Below are 17,088 nucleotides of genomic sequence, written 5' to 3'. Positions count from 1 at the left end.
ACCACTGCTCAGATCTGTGAAGATTCACTCAGTGAACACGAATGTGTCTACGGACTTCTCTCCCTTTTTTGGCATAAAAGTTCTGTTAGGTGGAAATCGTGGGACAAGTATGCCATCTGGCACATTGGCTTTGTCCCCAGATTAGTCTGGAATGACTCGATACGTCATTTCGATGTGCTTGTTTTTATTCGTTTTTACCCTGTTTTAAGGTAGGAGACGCGTTTGTAAGTTGAATAGTAGAGCCTTTAGGTTTCCTGTGCTAGTTTGGTCATTTTGACCAAGTAACAGGGGACCTGTTGTTTAATGGAGAGGTCTTTCAGTTAGTGAGCACCTACAGTTTGCCGTGTGTTGTGCACGTGTCTGGCATGTCGCCTGACTTTTTTAGGAACCCTGTGGGGAGGACTCGGTATATTTATGTTTTTTTTTAATGAGCGAATGGAAGCTCTGAAAGTTGTAACGACTTGCTCAGCGTGTCCCAAATCATAGAGTCAGAGCCTGAAGCTCCGTCTGTCTACCTCCCCACCACTGGGCCCACAATAGCAGCAAACGAAGCATTGTGGGAAAGCGTGGGTCTGGAGTCGACGTTTGCCGCCACTCTGGGTTGATTGATGACATAAGTAAGGTCCACGTGTATCACGTAAGCAAAACCCAGCGTCTGTTGGCTTGCAGTGAAGGAGTAGAGGTCCCGTTGAATCTTTCCCAAGAACCGACTGCGTTCATACTGGTCCTGTGTCGCTCTCCTTGCTTCTGTCCTCCGACCCGCCCATGAATCAGAAGGTAGCTACCTGTCCCGTGAGGACGTCAGGCAGCGGCAGGGCCCTTCGAGCAGAAATCTGATGCTCGGCCGTGCCGCTCCCCTAAAGAGAATCCCCCAGAAAGACGAGCCGTTCGTTTTTAGAAACGCAAACTTTTAGGAATCTCCACCAAATGCTCTCGGATATTCTGCTGCCTGTGCCAGCTTCTTGGTTAGCGTTTATGATCTCCCAATAGAAGCGTATATAACTTTCATTGCATCCCAACTGGAGACATCCAAGTTCCTCACTGGCCTCGGACCTCCGCTCCAGACCCACGTAAGCCAGAGCAGTAAAACCACAGCAGCTCAGTGTTTGGAACGCACGCGGGCTTTCCGTCCGTGCTAGGTTATAGGAAGGATTCAGAGACTGAGACAACTTACTGAAAACAAAAAGTATTTTTTATTGTCTGTTTTTAATTTCCTTCTGCTTGTTTTGACAGCTGAAGGGTAAAAAGCCCCCGGCAGCCTCCAGTGGGGCCCCGGGGAAGGGGAAGACTCCAAGCAGTCAGCAAAAACAAGCCGATTCGGCGTCCAGCGTGAAACGCACGCCTTCAAGTAAGTTCACCGTCCGGATCCTTTCTAGTTTCAGGTGCGGTTCGCAGGGCTGGGGCCGTAAGAGCCGTCTTCTCACCTGCTCAGGTAGAGATGCCAGGTGTGGGGGTCCGGTGGAGAGCGGGGACTGCGTTCATCGTCACCCTGCCTCCTTGCCGGGCCGAAGACGGGTGACGGTCTCTAACCGCGCTCTTCTGAGCGCTGTATGAAAGGAGGGGCAAAGCTGACCGGTTAGGCGTACGGGCGGCGTGCAACCGCCCTGACGCCGTTTCCCTAGGACACGATTGTAGGCGCCCTGGGCTTCGGGCCAGCAGACGTCAGCTTGCGTCCCCAGTCCGTTGGTGACTTAGTGACTTCTGTCAAGCCGCGCGAACGCTCTGTGAGCTCGGCTCCCCGTGTTGGCGGCGTAGACAAGTGGCTGTGGTCTCTGTGACATCTCTGAGGTGCCCCGTGGGTCTCCAGGCACGAGAGCGGCGGAAGGTTGACGGGATGCGTGTTCGTGCCCCGCCTTACGGTCTGCGAGCCGATGTTCGCGTTCCCCTGTTGGTTCACCCGGCCTCTTTATCAGGGCAGGTGGTGTCGTCTGCCCCGCCGTGCAGACGCAGAAATCCTCTCCGAGAGACCGAGGGGCTCCCGCAGCGTCTCACAGCTGGCCAGTAACGGAACCAGAGTGAGCACTGCCGTCAGACTCCACATCTGCAGGGGGCCGAGCAGAGCAGAAGTAGGACACGAGGGGGGACCCAGCCCGCCCGAGCGCCCGGTGCCCTTCCCCACCTGCGGTGGATTCGCCTCAGGTGACAGCGCCGTCCACACCCGTGCAGATTTGCTTCGGCCCCGGCGGCGCTGGGCCCCGACTCGTTCGGCCAGCGGGGCAGCTGTGCCTGTTGCCCGGACAGCACGCGCAGGGTGCTTGCCGCCCAGCTGCTCGGGTCTCCGGGGAAGCTCTCGGCCAGACCTGCTGGTAAAGGGGCTGCGGCTCAGGCCGTTACGAGGTTCGGGAGCTCCTGAGCGGGTGTGGACGTGTTAGGGGAGGAGGATGGGAGTCAGACTCCGGAGATCGCGTGGGGAGTTGTGTCTGTACTTTCTGGCACTGGCTCGGTGCCGCTGGCTGGTAGACGGTCTCCGTGGAGGCGACGATGAGGCCAGCTGGCTCGTTAGTAACCCCTCAGGTGTCCTCAGCACCTGACTGAGTGACCTCCTGTTTGCACTGTGACGGACGTTCGGAGTGTGAGAGTGTCTGGGGATGGAGAGGGCGGCCCTTTCCTTGGCCACATACAAGGACGAGCCTTGGACTTGACCAACAATCCTTGGCCGCTTGTGCCCCAAGGGGGCTTCTCTTCTGTACATCAGCTTGTCTCTACTTCCTTCTCCTCATACGTGCACCTCGAGCAGATAGGTCGGGAGCCGGTTGGACCAAATCCCCCTCGTCACAATGTTATTGTGCTGGTTAATTTTGACCTCATCTTCCTGGCAAATCTTATTTCTCTAATGCAGTTGGGTGTATTTATAGTCACTTAAAAGGTTGGCGCTCTTCATTCGTGGAGGGACATGGGGGAAGGAACTAGCTTGTGCCCCATGTCGTGGAGGGACATGGGGGAAGGAACTAGCTTGCTACACGGGACCCGACCCTTATGCGATCTCTGTCTTGACAGCATTTCTCCCAGGGCCCGTGCTCCTTTCATTTGCTAGGTGATTTATTCCTTTATGTTATGAGACCTTCTGTAGGGAACCTGTATTGACTTTGGTGACATCTAACGGTGACAGAAGAAAAAAAATAATTGCATTCAGTGTTTTTGCTGAACTCAGCCAGTTGCGTTACAGGCTGGACGGGGTTTATGGCACGGGGACCCAGAGATGTGGACATTTATAGGTTAGTGCGTGCAGGTCTGTTGGGAAAGCCTCTCCGGTTAGAAGTCAGCGAGCACTCTGGCCGGTGCCCGCAGTGCTTTTGTTTCAGATGGCCGATTTCGTCACCCTCGGGCTGCGATCCTTTTAATATCGTGCTGTGTGTGTGCTTTTTCTTTCGGTCGGTCTGTCTGTCTGTAGTGAGGGGAGGTTGCCTGGGGACTGAAGATTTGCACCTGCCTTCCTAAACGCAGGGTTTCATTGCAGGAGTCAGCGCCTTCAGCATCTAGGACAGGGGCCGGCTGGGGCTCTGGGGACTCCGTTGTCACTGACGGTGACTGGAGCTGCCAGTGAGGGTCCACCCCGTCCCGGGCATCAAAATTTGAGGTACAGATCTCAAATTTTGTTGGACCTCCAGGTGGGCTTCTCACTTCTCCTTCATGAGGGGGTGGGGTGGAGCTGAGCCTCGGGGAGATGCGTTGCCCAGTCCTGGCAGCCTCTCTGGCATCACACCACACACCTGACCAGGAGTCACTGCCAGTCCCCTGGGGCAGCAGACACACAAGCCAACGATGGCGGTGCTGTGGGGTGTGAGGCGGCGGGGCGCAGGGGTGCGGCTGACTCGTAGGAGGCCCCTGAGTCGCAATCAGGTGCAGGAGGCAGTGGGAGCTCCAAAGTCAGTGACCCTTGATCACATGTGTGGCATCTCTGTCTCTTCAGGGTGTTTTTCCAGGGAGGGTTTCTCTGAATTATTGTCCTCATAAGGCCCACATACTCAGAGGACAAGATTTAATGCGGTAGCGTTGGCCAGATCGCCGACTAGTTTCCCTAAGACTGGTTTCCTCTTCGTTCGCTCGTTCGTTCGTTCGTTCATTCATTCGTTCATTCATTCATTCCTCTTATTTAAGGAGCATTTAGCAAGTGCTCATTTCATGCTTGTTCTGAGCGCTCCATAAATCTTAAGTTAGCCCTGGTGGCAGCCCTGGGGGTCGTTGTGTCACAGTTGCGGGAACCGAGGCATAGACAGGCGGGGCGCCTTGTTTCAGGTCGCACAGCTGATGTGGCATGATGGGATTCCGGCCCAGCCGCTCAGATCCAGACCCCGCTGCACACAGACTCCCCGTATTCCTGTTCATCCCTTCACTCGTTCAGTGGATACCCGTGTGCTCGGTCCAGGCCGGACACCCACTGCGGCACAGGGGACAGAGCTGCGTCCAGCCGGCCACACTGCCAGGCGGCTCAGTCATGGGGCTCAGATATGCCGGCGTTCACGGAAGTCTTTTGAAAAATACAGAGAAGTGCCCACATCCGGGAGATTACTCTTGGTGTGGATTAGAGAATGCTGAGCCGCAGCCTTATTGAAGATTGTTGCATGCTGCAAAGGAAAGTGAGTTAAAAAATGTCCTGATGTTCTGTTTGTGTTCCCTTAACTCAACTCAGAGACTCCCAGGAAGCTGTCGAAACTATTCGAATTTGTCCATTTTCTACTCAAGTCCAGCTTCCCATTCTTTGTCTTACTGAGCTAGTGAAATAGCTAGATTAGAGTTTCTTTTACCAAGTTGGCTGATTTTTTAAAAAATTTTTATTAAATATATTTTTTAACGTTTATTCACTTTTTGAGAGACAGAGACAGAGTGCGAGCAGGGCAGGGGCAGAGAGAGAGGGTGACACAGAATCCAAAGCAGGCTCCAGTCTCTGAGCTGTCAGCACAGAGCCCAACACGGGGCTCGAACCCACGAACCGTCAGATCACGACCTAAGCCGAAGTCGGACGCTTAACTGACTGAGCCACCCAGGCGCACCTCGAGCTGGCTGATTTTAAATAGGCTTTATGCATTACCCTGTTATCTGCTTAATTAAACCTAATTTTCTTTTGTGGCTTTCTTTTTTCTTTTTTTTTTAAGATGCTGACCAGTACAAATATGGCAAGAACCGGGTCGAAGCCGACGCCAAGCTGTTGCAGAGCAAGCAAGAGGAGCTGCTGAAGAGGAAGGAGACCCTGCGGAACAGGCTGGCCCAGCTCCGGAAGGAGAGGAAGGACTTGAGGGCCGCCATCGAAGTGAATGCCGGTATGCGGGGGCACCTCCTTGGGTTAGAGTGTGCACTTCCTGTCCTGCCCTCAGTAAGACCGCCCGTCTCCGTGCTGGCACGCCCAGGGTGGCACAGCAGAACAGGCAAGAGGAGGCCGGGGCCGCCCCTCAGCCTGCTGGCCAGCTCCCCAGGGCCGGTGGGCGGGGCCGCCGGGAGCTGTCCCCTCTTCAGGTGCTGGCGGCAGAGACTGTCTACGGGACAGGCGGGGCTCAGCAGTTTCAAGTCACGTGTATGATGAAGCAGTTGGGGCTGCCGGCAGGAGAACAGTCCACGGGGACAGGTACGATTCAGGAGCCCAAGCAAGAGGTGGAAGGAACCCTTGGTGCTCCGAGAAGAGACGGCGTCTGAACTCCTGGAAGGGAACAGGGAAACAGGCCAGGATAGTGGAAACACGCCCCAATGGCCGTTGTTGGAGAACCGAGTCAGGACCAGAGAGAGGGGTGTCTCTGGATCAGGCAGGTTTGTTCTTGCTGGCAGGGGCAAGGAATATGGGGTTCATGGTTGTGCGGATGGAACTGTTTGATGTAGGTCGCCTCAGCTCAAGACTGGTTCTTACCCTGGGGCAAGATTCACGCTTTAGGTTTCGGTTTTGCTGGCCTCGGGGTAGAGCAGAGGAAGAATGCTGTGCAGAGGACCCGGGGGTCCGAAGGGGAGACGCCTGCTTTCACACGGCTCACCTGCGGGGAGGCCTTGGCGTACCTGCACGTGAAACAGTTCATCAGCCTTTCCAGCCTTTCAGTCCAGCCTTTCTGGACTTCGGGGCTAAATGAGTGTTGGGACAGGAAGTGCTTTTGGAGTTTAAAGACTGGGACGTTAGATATAGGCTGAGCAAGTGAGAGCTAACCCGTAGGAGGGGCCGGACGTGGCAGCCGGCCGCCTGCCTGCGGGGAACCAAATGCTAAGTCAGAGACCTGGGTAGGAGCCTCGGCCCACAAGACAGAAGGAGGATTTCTTCCTTCCGTTGTTTCAAGCTTGCAGAGTAGCAAAGACGCGGACAGGTTAGACCAGCTCCCACGCGGTGAGCACTAGGCCAGGGCCACACACGCAAGCCGGGTAGCCCCTTGGGATCAGTTTTCCTGCACGTCCAGTGGGTACGTTCCCAGGCGCCTTATGTCCGTGGGACACATTTCAAATAAAGTGAGTCCAGTCAATGCACCTTGAAGCGACAGGTGCCTGTTCTGTGGGGGTGAAAGCTTTATCGTGGATCCTCCGGGAGGAGAGAAGGCCCAGGAATCACGGGGGGGGGGGGGGGGGATCGGGACAGGACAACTGCCAGACTCTCCAAGCCAGCGGCACCCCTGCAGGCATCTGCTCTGAGTCCCCTGTGTTGAAGTGAGTACGCTGAGGCCTGGGCCCAGAATTCTGGGATTTGTGGGAATCCAGGCTTCCGGCCTCCAGGGCCACAGTCTCCCAGCCGCAGGAAAGCAGAGCCGTTGGAAATGGTCGCTGTTCTTTTAGCGAACAGCTGAACTTGAGTTTTGTAGAAGGGAACCCAGGTCAGGGCCGCTTGGCCCATAGCGCTGTGCAGAGCTCGCGCGAGGGGCAGCGGCGTGTGCCATCTGTTGGCCGCAGCGACAGCGTGTCCGTGGGCTTGCAGGCAGGAAGCCGCAGGCGGTTCTGGAAGGCAAGCTGAAGCGGCTGGAGGAGGAGTGTAAGCAGAAGGAGGCCGAGCGCGTCAACCTGGAGCTGGAACTCACAGAGGTCAAGGAGAGCCTGAAGAAGGCCCTGGCCGGCGGGGTCACCCTGGGCCTGGCCATCGAGCCCCGATCAGGGACGTCGAGCCCACAGGTAAAGTCCCTGCCAGCCCAGCGAGCACACAGCCACATGCCAGCTCTGGATGGGTTCCCGGCTGTGCTCTGAGCCACTGGCCTCACGTTTTCCCGTCTTTGTGTAAGCATGGTGGACACAGCAGCCCCCCTCCTCTCCCTTCCCGGATCCCGTCATGGAACACAGCTCTCTTTATCTCTTTCCAAACACGTCCTGATTGGATTCCAGCTCAGTAGCTGGAAATCTCAATCCCACGTAGCAGGTTTTCACGAAGCGTCCAGCACATGCTGGGGATCCCGCCAAGTTGCGGGGGGCAGAACCCTTGTCAAATCTGACAGGACGAGGGGAAAGAACTTTCGAAACACAAATTAGTGCCTTCAGGGGCTTCCTGTTCACTCTCTGGGACTCATAGTCACTGAGGAGCTACCAGCGTCCTTCTCATAACTATTCTGTCGGGTCCAGATGACCCTCAGAGTCTGATGTGACTACTTCCGTTTTACGGTCGAGGAACGTGGGACCCAGAGAAGTGAAGTGACCCGCCCCCCCCCCCCCCCCCACCGGCCCTGAGCACACGTGGCCAGCAGGGAGCCCTGAATGCGGTGCCTCCTTCTCTGCAGGAGCCTGTGACACCCCCCCCCCTCACCTGACCCGCTTCCCAGGGCTCCTTTCTGTCCCTCTTTCCAAACTGTTTGGCAAAATGTGGAGCCTGGGTGAAGTCCCCTGCCCCTCCCCTCAGCGCTGGGGTGGACCCGCGGGGAAGACTGATGTCTTTACAGATGTATGGCACAACTGAAACCCCGCATCCCCCCCGGGGGCTCCTCCTCTCTCTAGCGGTGACCCTGCACCCCCCCCCCAACCAAGAGTCCCCATCTTGGCCCCCATCTATCAACTCTTCTCCTTTGGGGCTCACAAAGCCAAGCCTGTCCTTGGGAAGGCTCAGGACTGGTCTGTTTGAGCCTCCCCACCCAGCCCGCAGTGCCCAGCCACATCCTCCCTCGGGAGGTCTCTCCTTGGACCTTGGTGCTGTCATCAGTCCCGGCACTGGCAGCTCCCAGCCCTACCCGCCCGGACCTTGTCCTGGGAATGCGGCTCATGGGACAGATGTCTCAGAGGAACATCACGGGCTGCCTTACAGACCCAGCTTGGCCTCTCCCAGGGAGAGATGGTGTTACTCTCTCCTTACCAACCATTCTGTCCCCCGCTCCCTCCTGGCCAGCATGGCCTTTGAAAAGCACGTCCAAGTGAACCGGAACATGGCTACAGCTAGCTGCTTGGCATCCAGGGCCAGCAGCCCCCGTGGGGGGTTCCAAGTGACCCAACTGAGTGGTGATTGAAGCAGTGTTCTACTCAGTGGCGTGCCGTATGACCCAACCAGATGCGACCATGTGTTATGCCGCCATGATGGGGAGCTTGGTCCTGGGCCCCCATCGGGGTGGGCACTGCTCCCCACTAGTCCTCTTCCCCAGGGAGCAGCCTGTGTCCTCGTTGGGGGGGGGAGGGGCGGGGTGCTGCCAATTGTAGGCACATTTGGTCACACGCTAAGCCTTTCAGAAGACGTCTTCCTTTGGTGTCCACGAGCTGTATGGGCTGCAGGATTATCCGGGCTGGGGTCACTCCAGGGAGCTCTGCGCTGCCACCAGCCACGGTCACAGTGACTTTCACTGCCTGGTGGCACGCAGAGCTCTCTGAAGGTACAAAGCACCGTGCAAATGGACAGCTGCCCAACTCGACCAGTCGTCCCGTCTGAAATGGTGTTTCAAAGGTGCTCTCAGAGCCGGGTGCTAACCATGCAGCGACATTGTCATTGTTGTCTCTGCCTGTTTCCAAAACCCATGTGTTTTCTTTAAAATGAACAATTCTCGGGGTGCTCGGGTGGCTCAGTCAGTTGAGCATCTGACTTTGGCTCAGGCCGTGATCTCACCCTTCGTGTGTTCAAGCCCCGTGTTGGGCTCTGTGCTGACAGCTCAGAGCCTGGAGCCTGCTTTGGATTCTGTGTCTCCGTCTCTCTCTGCCCCTCCCCCACTTGTGCTCTGTCTCTCTCTCTCTCTCTCTCTCTCTCTCTGTCTCTCAAAAATAAATAAATGTTAAAAAACTTAAATGAATGATTCTCCTGCTGGAAAATGCCAATGGCCTGGAAACCATACCTCATGAGGGGCCTTCTCTCTGCGTTGACAGTCTCCAGTTTTTAGGCATCGGACTCTGGAGAGCTCACCCATGTCCAGCTGCGAGACCAGCGATGCCGAGGGCCCGGTGCCGGTGAACAGCGCGGCCGTGCTGCGGAAGAGCCAGCCTACCGGGAGCTCCCCCTGCCGCGGGCACGTGCTGCGGAAGGCCAAGGTGAGCTCTGCCCTCCCGTGTGCGGGCGCACCCGCCCCAGGGTGTGCTGGCTGCCGTGGGAGGGACAGGTCGGGGGGGGGGGAGCTCCAAGGGCCTCGCCGTTATCCCCACAGCCAGGGCCTCGTTCAGGGTCCTCCTCCTTTTCAAAGGCCAAGAGCCCCAGAACCTAGCTCAGGGCACCGACCAGCTGGTGTCCCTAGCAACTGTGGCTCTGGGCGGACCTGGGGTGGGGACTGGACCACGTGACCTCTGGTTCTCAGAGTCCAGGCTGCCCCACTGCCTTGCCGGTGGTGCTGGGGGCACAGGGTGAACCCCTGTGCCCACCTGTGCTCTCCAGTCTCCTGCCTGGGATCGGCCCTGACAAGCTGGGATGCTAGACCGAAAACTCTCAGAAAATGTTAAATCCGTTACAGTTTGTCAAAGTGAGCGGTTCTTGACTGCGGTGACCGCAAGCGTGGCATACAGAGAAGTCGGGCTGGGAGCAATTACCTTAATTCATCAGATGCATGTAATTTGCTCTGACGCGTGTGGCGGCGGGCAGCCTCCCTTTGCCGCCTCTGGGCCCTTCGTCGCCGTCAGAACCCGCCCGACCTGGCTAGAGATGCAGTGTCTCCTGAGTGGTGGCTGTGGGTGGGTGAGAGCAGCCCTCTGGGTGCCCACGGTGGGTGCTGGCGGCTGTGGCTGCGGGCACGTCCTCCCTGGCACACCCTTGACCGCTGAGAGGTGCCCCTGCCGGGTGCCCGTTAGCCCCCCGGGGAGCGCACAGAGCCAGCCCCCCTGGTCCCGCTAATTGTTTGTAGATGAGCCGTGCGGTAAGAGTGTAGCAGCTATTTTGTTTCCTGTGGAAGAAATCAGATTTACCACTGAGCCGCGGCAGCCCCCCATCCAGCTGTATGCCCCGGGGTCGCCCGGCGGCCCCCCGGCTTGGGGACGGCAGCTCCTGCCGCTTCTCCGTGACCTCGGCCGGTTCAGATGGGTGGCAGCACTGACGCCAGCCCAGGCGCACAGAGGGGAGCCGCTGTCCCTGCTTGCGGGTCCCTCACGGGGGGGGGGGGGTCGCACAGGGGTTTCCCGGGATCCCTGGGAGGCGACAGGGGCCTCATGGCTGGGGTCAGGGCCAGGGGCTTTGGGAACAGTAATCCACACTTAGGGGCATCACACGCGTGCTCTCAGGGGTCCACCCCAGCCCCTTTCTGAGGACCAGGACCGTCGGCTCGTTCTGGGCAGGGAGGGGTTAGCCCGGATGGCATCCCTTAAGTGACTTCCGGGTCCCGATGGGAACCCGGATGGTGGGAGGCACCTGTCACACGGGCTTTCAGCTCCAGGCCCGGTGCTCCCCCGGCTCTGTCAGGAAACCTGCACGCTGAGGGGTGTTCTGGAAGCCTGGTGCCATGGCCCCAGCGTGCCTTTGGGGCCTCCACAGGCAAACCCTTCCGGAGGTGCCGGGTGCCAGGCTGCTTCGCGGTGGCGCCCGACCTCTCCGCAGACTCTCCAGCGAGGGCCTGCAGGGCTGTGGTCTCCCTTCCCACCTTGGCCTGCTTCGGTGTGTTCGTGCAGCTCTCTCTGTCCCTCCTGGCTTTGGCCACTGTGACCCGCGCCTGGCGATTGCATTACCTTTGCTAAACTTGTCGGAGAGACACGTGGAAGCTTCTATGGACAACACGCACACCCGTCTTCTCTCTAAACCCTGCACGGCCCCGGGGCACATCGTGAGCCACGGCGGGGGGGGGGGGGGGGACGCGGCCTCCTGGCTTTCACGGTGGACACCTGCCCACGTGGCCGTCTTGGGGAAGCAGCAGAAGGGCCGAGGGAGGCAGCACTGGAGGCCGGTCCTCTGTCTGCACAGCCTGCCTGACCGTGCCCACACGTGGTTTCCTGGGCATGAGGGCGGCTCGGTTTTGCTTCTGTTTCCGGCACGTTGGCCAAAGCTGTGCTTTTAACTGTAATTAAGCTTCAACTTTTGACCCCAGAAAAGGTGAGAAATCCCCCGTTTGATGCGATGTGCGCAGGTGCGCAGTGAACAAGCCCCGTTAGTCCAGCAGGAGTCGCGTGCACGTGGCCAGCGCTGCCCCCCGGGGCGTGGGGGATGGAGCGCGGCCGCCCGCTCGGCCCCCGGCCCCGCGCCCACACACACCCCCTCCCTGCACCTCCCGGCGGCCCCTCGCGTGGGTCTGTCTCCCGGGTGGGATGGCCATTCTCCCCGCCGTGCCGGTCCCCACACTGCAGGCGGCCCGCGTCCCCGGGGCGCAGCCCTGCCTCCTGGCCCCCCGGCCACCGTGACCTGTGCCTTCCTCTCGCCACACTTAGGAATGGGAGCTGAAGAACGGGACGTAGAGCACGGCAGGACGCCCCGCCCGCGTGGCCGCGGCACAGGACGCGAGGGTTTGTGACCAAGCTCGGACGCCAGCGCCCACGCCCGCCCGCGCGCACTCTCGCTACTGTTCACGTCCCCCTTAAAGAGACTTCCTGGTAACACTTTGGCTTCCGCCTCCACTTGCCAAAGAGCAGAGAGGACGGGAAGGAGCCCCGTGGCGAACGGGGAGCTGCACCCCTTTCCCGGGTTCCGGGAGTGCCGGCCCCGCAGCGCCCCCCCCGGGCCCAGACCCGGGCCCTCGCGGGTGAGCGCGGCCGGCATGGGCAGGGGCACTGCCCTGCCCGTCTGCCCAGAGGCCGGGGTCTCCGCGTCCCTCCCCACGCGCCCGTCCCCCTCGTCACTGGAGGCGGGCACGTGACGCACCTGTGCTGTGAAGCATCTTTCCCCTTTTACCGTCTTTTTTCTGGACAAAGGCTTTTGTCACCGTGACGTGAAAAGCTGCCATTCTTTTTAAACCTTAAAAAATTCTCCTTTTATCATGTGTTGCACTTAGCTCTAAGGGTTCTTCAGAGGTTCTGTACCATATTTTATTAATTATTTGTACTGCTTTTGAAAGGCAGCGGAATGTCTCTGCTGCTCACCAGTGTGTGTCCTTGTCCCCTTCCCCGCTGTCCCCGACCCTGCCTGCCACTCAGAGCCCGCAGGTGCCTCGCAGGATTACAGTGAAACCTCCACTTACAGACAGGCCAGTCCCGTGAGAGAAGCAGGTTCTGGAAGCCGCCCGGCCACTGAACCAGAGCATCCTCGTGCAGGACGAGAGCACGGCCCTGCCTCCCGCACGCAGACCGGGAGCGCGGGGGCACTGGGCTGCTCCCAGGCCCGCGGGCCGGGGTCGGGTCCCTGCACCCGTGTGGCGTTTCTCAGAGCCAGGTAATCTGCTGTGTCTCCAGAGGGACCCTCTCAGGAATCCTCAGTAATGGGGGGTGCAGCTACCGATGGAATAAAAGTGGTCACCCCAGGACCCCTCTGCAGACAGATTCGGGGCACGCGTCACACACGCGTGGAGGTCATTTCCTGCACCATGTGGAGCCGCGGCGGAGCAAGGCTTCCATCCGCCGCGGGTTCCCCGCCAAATGCGGAACCGCAGACAAGAAGCAGTCTGCCCTGCCTTTCCCCCAGGCGCCCGCATAGCCTGTCCTGGGCTCTGCCACGGCTCCCACCGCCCTTTCTTCTTAGGGGTCCTGAGGCTGCCTGTGACCTTAGCGAGACAGTTTACAGCAGGGAGTGTGAGCTGTGGAGCTGGGCCCGAGCGGAGACCCAGCTGTCGCCTGGCCTGTCCCTCAGGGCCCCCGTCACCCGTTAGCAGGTGGAGACCTATCTCCCCAGCACCCAGCCCATTCGACCCCCTGGGACATCGAGGGGGAATGCCCCAAGACCTCAGGGCCCGTCTTCCCAGCACTGCTGTCGTCCATGTGGGAAGCTGGACCGCCTTGCCTTCCTTCTATGAAACTGAGTTTCTGTAAAAGCAAAAGGTTTGATCCACCGTAGATTTTTGCTGCCTTCCGGTCCAGTAAAGTTTCTCAGCATAAGGCGCTGGGGCCTCTCTGCTTGACGGCCGACTTTGCCCGAGACAGCTGCCAGGTTAGGGCCATCAGGAGGGAAAGTGTGCAGCCTGCGCACCCGACCACGGACAGCACAGCCGGGGAGACCCCAGGCGGTGCTAACCCTCATCCCCATGAGTTTGCCCGAGGACACAGCCCGTTGGAGCCAGAGCCCGGACTAGGACTCGGACCCTGGTCCTCACGCTCCTGACGAACAAAACTGGTGTCTAAAACGCCAGGTTTTAAATTCACTTTCACAGCCACGAACCCTTTAAAGGGGCCACCAGGCTCAGGCGGGTCCTGCGTCCCGCGGAGCCACTTCTGGGGGTCGCGTGGAGAGCAAGTCTGCTGACGTTGGGCTCCTTTGCTGTGCGTTCCCCTCGATGTCTTTAGATTTGGTCAGAAAGTTAGGTGAAGGGATTTGCTTCAAATTAAGTTATTTATTTGTATATGTTCAATAAATAGAGTTTTTAATTTATGTCTGTATATATTAGACACACATTAGCCATCTTGTCAGAATCCTGACAGCGATGTCATTTTACCACCTTCCCCAAGCACCCCAGGGCTCGGGCCCTGCCCGGCGAGGTGACGTGTGCAGCGGGCTGAGGGTCCCTCGCTGCGTGGGTGCCGGTCACGTCCCACTGGAGACGTCACCCGAGCCGTAACAGACGGTCCCGTTCATGGAGTGATGGCCAGACCATGACGGGGCCCTGACCCAAAGTGGGAGGCACGTGGGGGGCTCGCAGATGGGGCCAGCTCTGCGGGTGACGGGCCACTTCCATTAGCACTTGAAGCCACACCATCAGTCTCCAGGCGCTGCCTCTGGTCACATGTCATCCACCTTCAAAATCCCCTCCCGCCTTCTGTGTTTGTAACGTTTGAAAGTCACCCAGCAGCCTTTTGCACAGAAGCAAATGGTCACCTCAGTGTGGGCACAGGTGGGCAGAAAATGGTCACCTGGCGTGGGCATAGGTGGGAAGGTCACTTTTCCTTTGTTCAGAGTCTGTAGAGGGTTGGGCAAGGCCCTGCAAGCTGGCCACACCCTTGCCGGCCACAGGGTAACCAGTGTGGGTCTGGGGAGCAGCCCAGATGGCCGTGGAGCTTTCTGGAGTCTTCTCTGGGTGACCTTTCACGCCGTGGTGTGAACCCGTCCTGCCCCCCCCGCCATCCCGTTCATCCGCACACCTCTGTGTTGCCAAGCCTGATCTCCCCCACATGCGTTTCAACAAACCACCCGAATGGTTTGTGGATTTACCTTTTGTCGAGTCTGTTTGGAGCGGTCTGTGCCCTCAGGCCTGAAGGCCGCGCCCAGGAAGGAGACTCAGACTTGTTCACTCACAGCCACAGTCTGGAACCTGTGTGCAGCTTTGCAAGGGGATCAACCTGGGGGCAGCATGGGTGGGTGTCTTGGGCAGGACCCATTTGTCTGTGGTCACATCTTTTCTGTCCAGAAGGGAATGGCAGCCGTCCCCGCGTGCCCTCTGGCTGGAAGCCTCATCTTGGCCACACACCTGGCCATGCACTCGGTCTGCTGGCCGAGGCGTGTGACAGGACCTGCCGAGGGGCAAGGCGGCATCGCTCACATGGCCCACTGTGGCTGCCCTCTTTTTTTTTTTTTTTCTAACATAATTTTTTAATGGGAAAAATTTTAAGTCTGTCGTGTCGTTTTAAAGAGAGCAATTACTCTTTGTTCCTGTTGTCATTGCTGGCTGCTTGCTGTCCCCATGGAGGGCCGGGTTGATACTGTGAAGACGTGACGGTGAACGATACCGCGTGCCCAGAGGCGGGCTCAGCCTCTCCCGCGAGCGCCCCCAGGCGGCGTGTCCGGGGTGAAGGCAGGTGGCTGCGCCCCAGGGGTCGCCGGGCTCCCTCGATTCCGCCGCCCCATCTTTTGTGAAACAGTTCCAGCTGCGATCTTCCAGAAAAGTCCCCTTTCCTGCAGCGGGCGTGTGTCCCCAGGCGTTCTGAGCTGTCGCCATGGAAGGTATTTTCAACATGGGATCGTCAGATCGTGATTCTTAGGGACCAAAGGTGTTTTTAATGAAATAATCTTTGTATTTGATTTCTAGTGAGAAGGGAAGCAGTGACTTCAAATTTTAACACCAACTTTTGCATTATATTTAGCATTAATTGACCACGGCTATAAGTTGTAAAATGTTTTCATATTAAGATTGTAATTATTTCCTACTGTATTTTTTAAAAAAAAGCTAAAGTCATATTTAAAATTCTCTTTGAAAAAAACAAACTAGAAGCATCAAAGATTTTTTTTTTAATTAAATATGTCACCGGTGCCCATTTTAAATGATTGTAAATAGATTTTCACTGTATTTCTCAATGTATTTAATTCATGAAGTAAGAACTTTTACCAGTGGAAACTGCCAATGGAGATACCAGTTTTCAGGCCGTTTGCTCCACATTGTAGTAAATCACTTGAATTTTCTGCTTTACTAACTGATTTTTCTACTGTTTTACACGGTGTAGCGCACGGACTGGCGCCCTCCGGCGTGCCTCATTTGTGTGTTATCAATAAAGCAGTATGCGTCCAGCCAGCCTCCGGGTCTCGCTCACTCGGTTTGCAGAGCAGCCGGGAACGGGGCGAGTTGCGGGCAGTCTCCATGGGGGGGGGGGGGAGAAGGAGCAGGTGGAGGAGCAGGTGGGGGCTGTGCTTTGTTTCCACCCGCAGGACCCTCTTTCATGAAAGAGCCTTAGCTGTTGTGTTTTTAAGTGGTTCGTAGTCTACAGACCCGAACTGAAGAAACGCTTGTGCACCTGCTGAGTGCCGGGCTCCGGGCCAGGTTACGAATCAGACGTGTCTTGCTCTCGGGGGCTCGCTCACGTCCACAGTGAGCCGGGACGTCCCCGGCGAGTGCAGGGCCGCGTGGAGACGTCCGGCATCTCCAGGAAAGGTGTGGCGGCCTTCGAGACGGTGGGGAGGGTGTGCAGGAGGGTGGGTACTTGAGCCAGGCCGTGGTGTTTAAATAGGAGTTCGGCAAGGAGCGAGGCAAAAGGGAAGGACGTCACCGTCGGAGGCAGCGGCAGGAGCGGAGGGTGGAGAGTGAGAACAGGGGCCGCTCGGGCCAAGGCGGGCAGCCGTGAGGACACGGGAAGGGGGGGGTGGCGAGGGGGGTCGGTGGAAGGTGAGTCTAGACCAGCGGCTGGAGAGACCGGAGGGCCCCCCGCGTCCTGTGGAGAAGAAGGAGCTGTGGGGCACGTCCGGGGCTCCACGCGTGGGTGGGATGGCCCCATGTCTGTTTGGAGGAAGGAAGACGGCCGCCGGCCGGGGCCTGAGTGAGAGTGACAGCCCGAGGCCGGCTCGCGGCGGTGCAGAGAGGCAGGGATGCCCCCCGCGGGTGCACGCGCCCAGTCTGAGCCGCAGGTGGCGCCGACCAAGCCCCGCCCCCGCCAGGTGGCCGGCTCCTGCCCCCAGAGCTCTCCTTGACTTGGTCCTGCCTAAGGAAGGGCTGGCACGGGCAGGAGACGGCCCCAGCTGCGGGGCTGGCCGGTCGTTGGACAAGACGACCCTGGGGTCCGAGGAGCCGCCCTTGGCAAGGTGAGGGGGGGTCCGCAGGGTGGAAGTCCCGCTCGACAAGCAGGGGGCCCGGGTCTGACCCCGGGTCGGCGAGAGCTGGAGTCGCTGCACGAGTATGTGGGACCCAGGGACGTCCGGGTGACCCGAGTGCCCGCCCAGACCCACCTTCCAGGGTGCCCCTTGCCCCGAATTGTCTCCCTGTGGTGTGGGGTGGGGCTGGGCCCGTCACAGATGGCAAAAGGGCCTTTCGTTCCATCCGT

The 17,088-nt window shown here is 58.5% G+C and overlaps 1 protein-coding gene across 8 annotated transcripts in view; it reads left to right on the top strand.

Annotated features, from left to right (window-relative positions):
* The window catches only part of AFAP1 (actin filament associated protein 1), a 147,602-nt gene extending 131,758 nt beyond the window's left edge, over positions 1-15,844 (top strand). For all 8 annotated transcript variants that reach the window (XM_023253431.2, XM_023253429.2, XM_023253428.2 and 5 more), the window contains 5 exons: positions 1,234-1,348; positions 5,094-5,258; positions 6,878-7,068; positions 9,223-9,384; positions 11,692-15,844. In XM_023253431.2, the coding sequence (XP_023109199.1) occupies positions 1,234-1,348; positions 5,094-5,258; positions 6,878-7,068; positions 9,223-9,384; positions 11,692-11,718 (660 nt within the window). In that variant the 3' untranslated portion in view covers positions 11,719-15,844. The remainder of the gene's footprint in view (positions 1-1,233; positions 1,349-5,093; positions 5,259-6,877; positions 7,069-9,222; positions 9,385-11,691) is intronic.
* The last annotated feature ends 1,244 nt before the right edge of the window (positions 15,845-17,088 follow it).

This window comes from Felis catus, chromosome B1 (assembly GCF_018350175.1).
Source record: "Felis catus isolate Fca126 chromosome B1, F.catus_Fca126_mat1.0, whole genome shotgun sequence".
Taxonomy (NCBI): domain Eukaryota; kingdom Metazoa; phylum Chordata; class Mammalia; order Carnivora; family Felidae; genus Felis; species Felis catus.
Note: the sequence above shows the minus strand (reverse complement) of the source record. Positions and strands in the feature narration are given on the sequence as shown.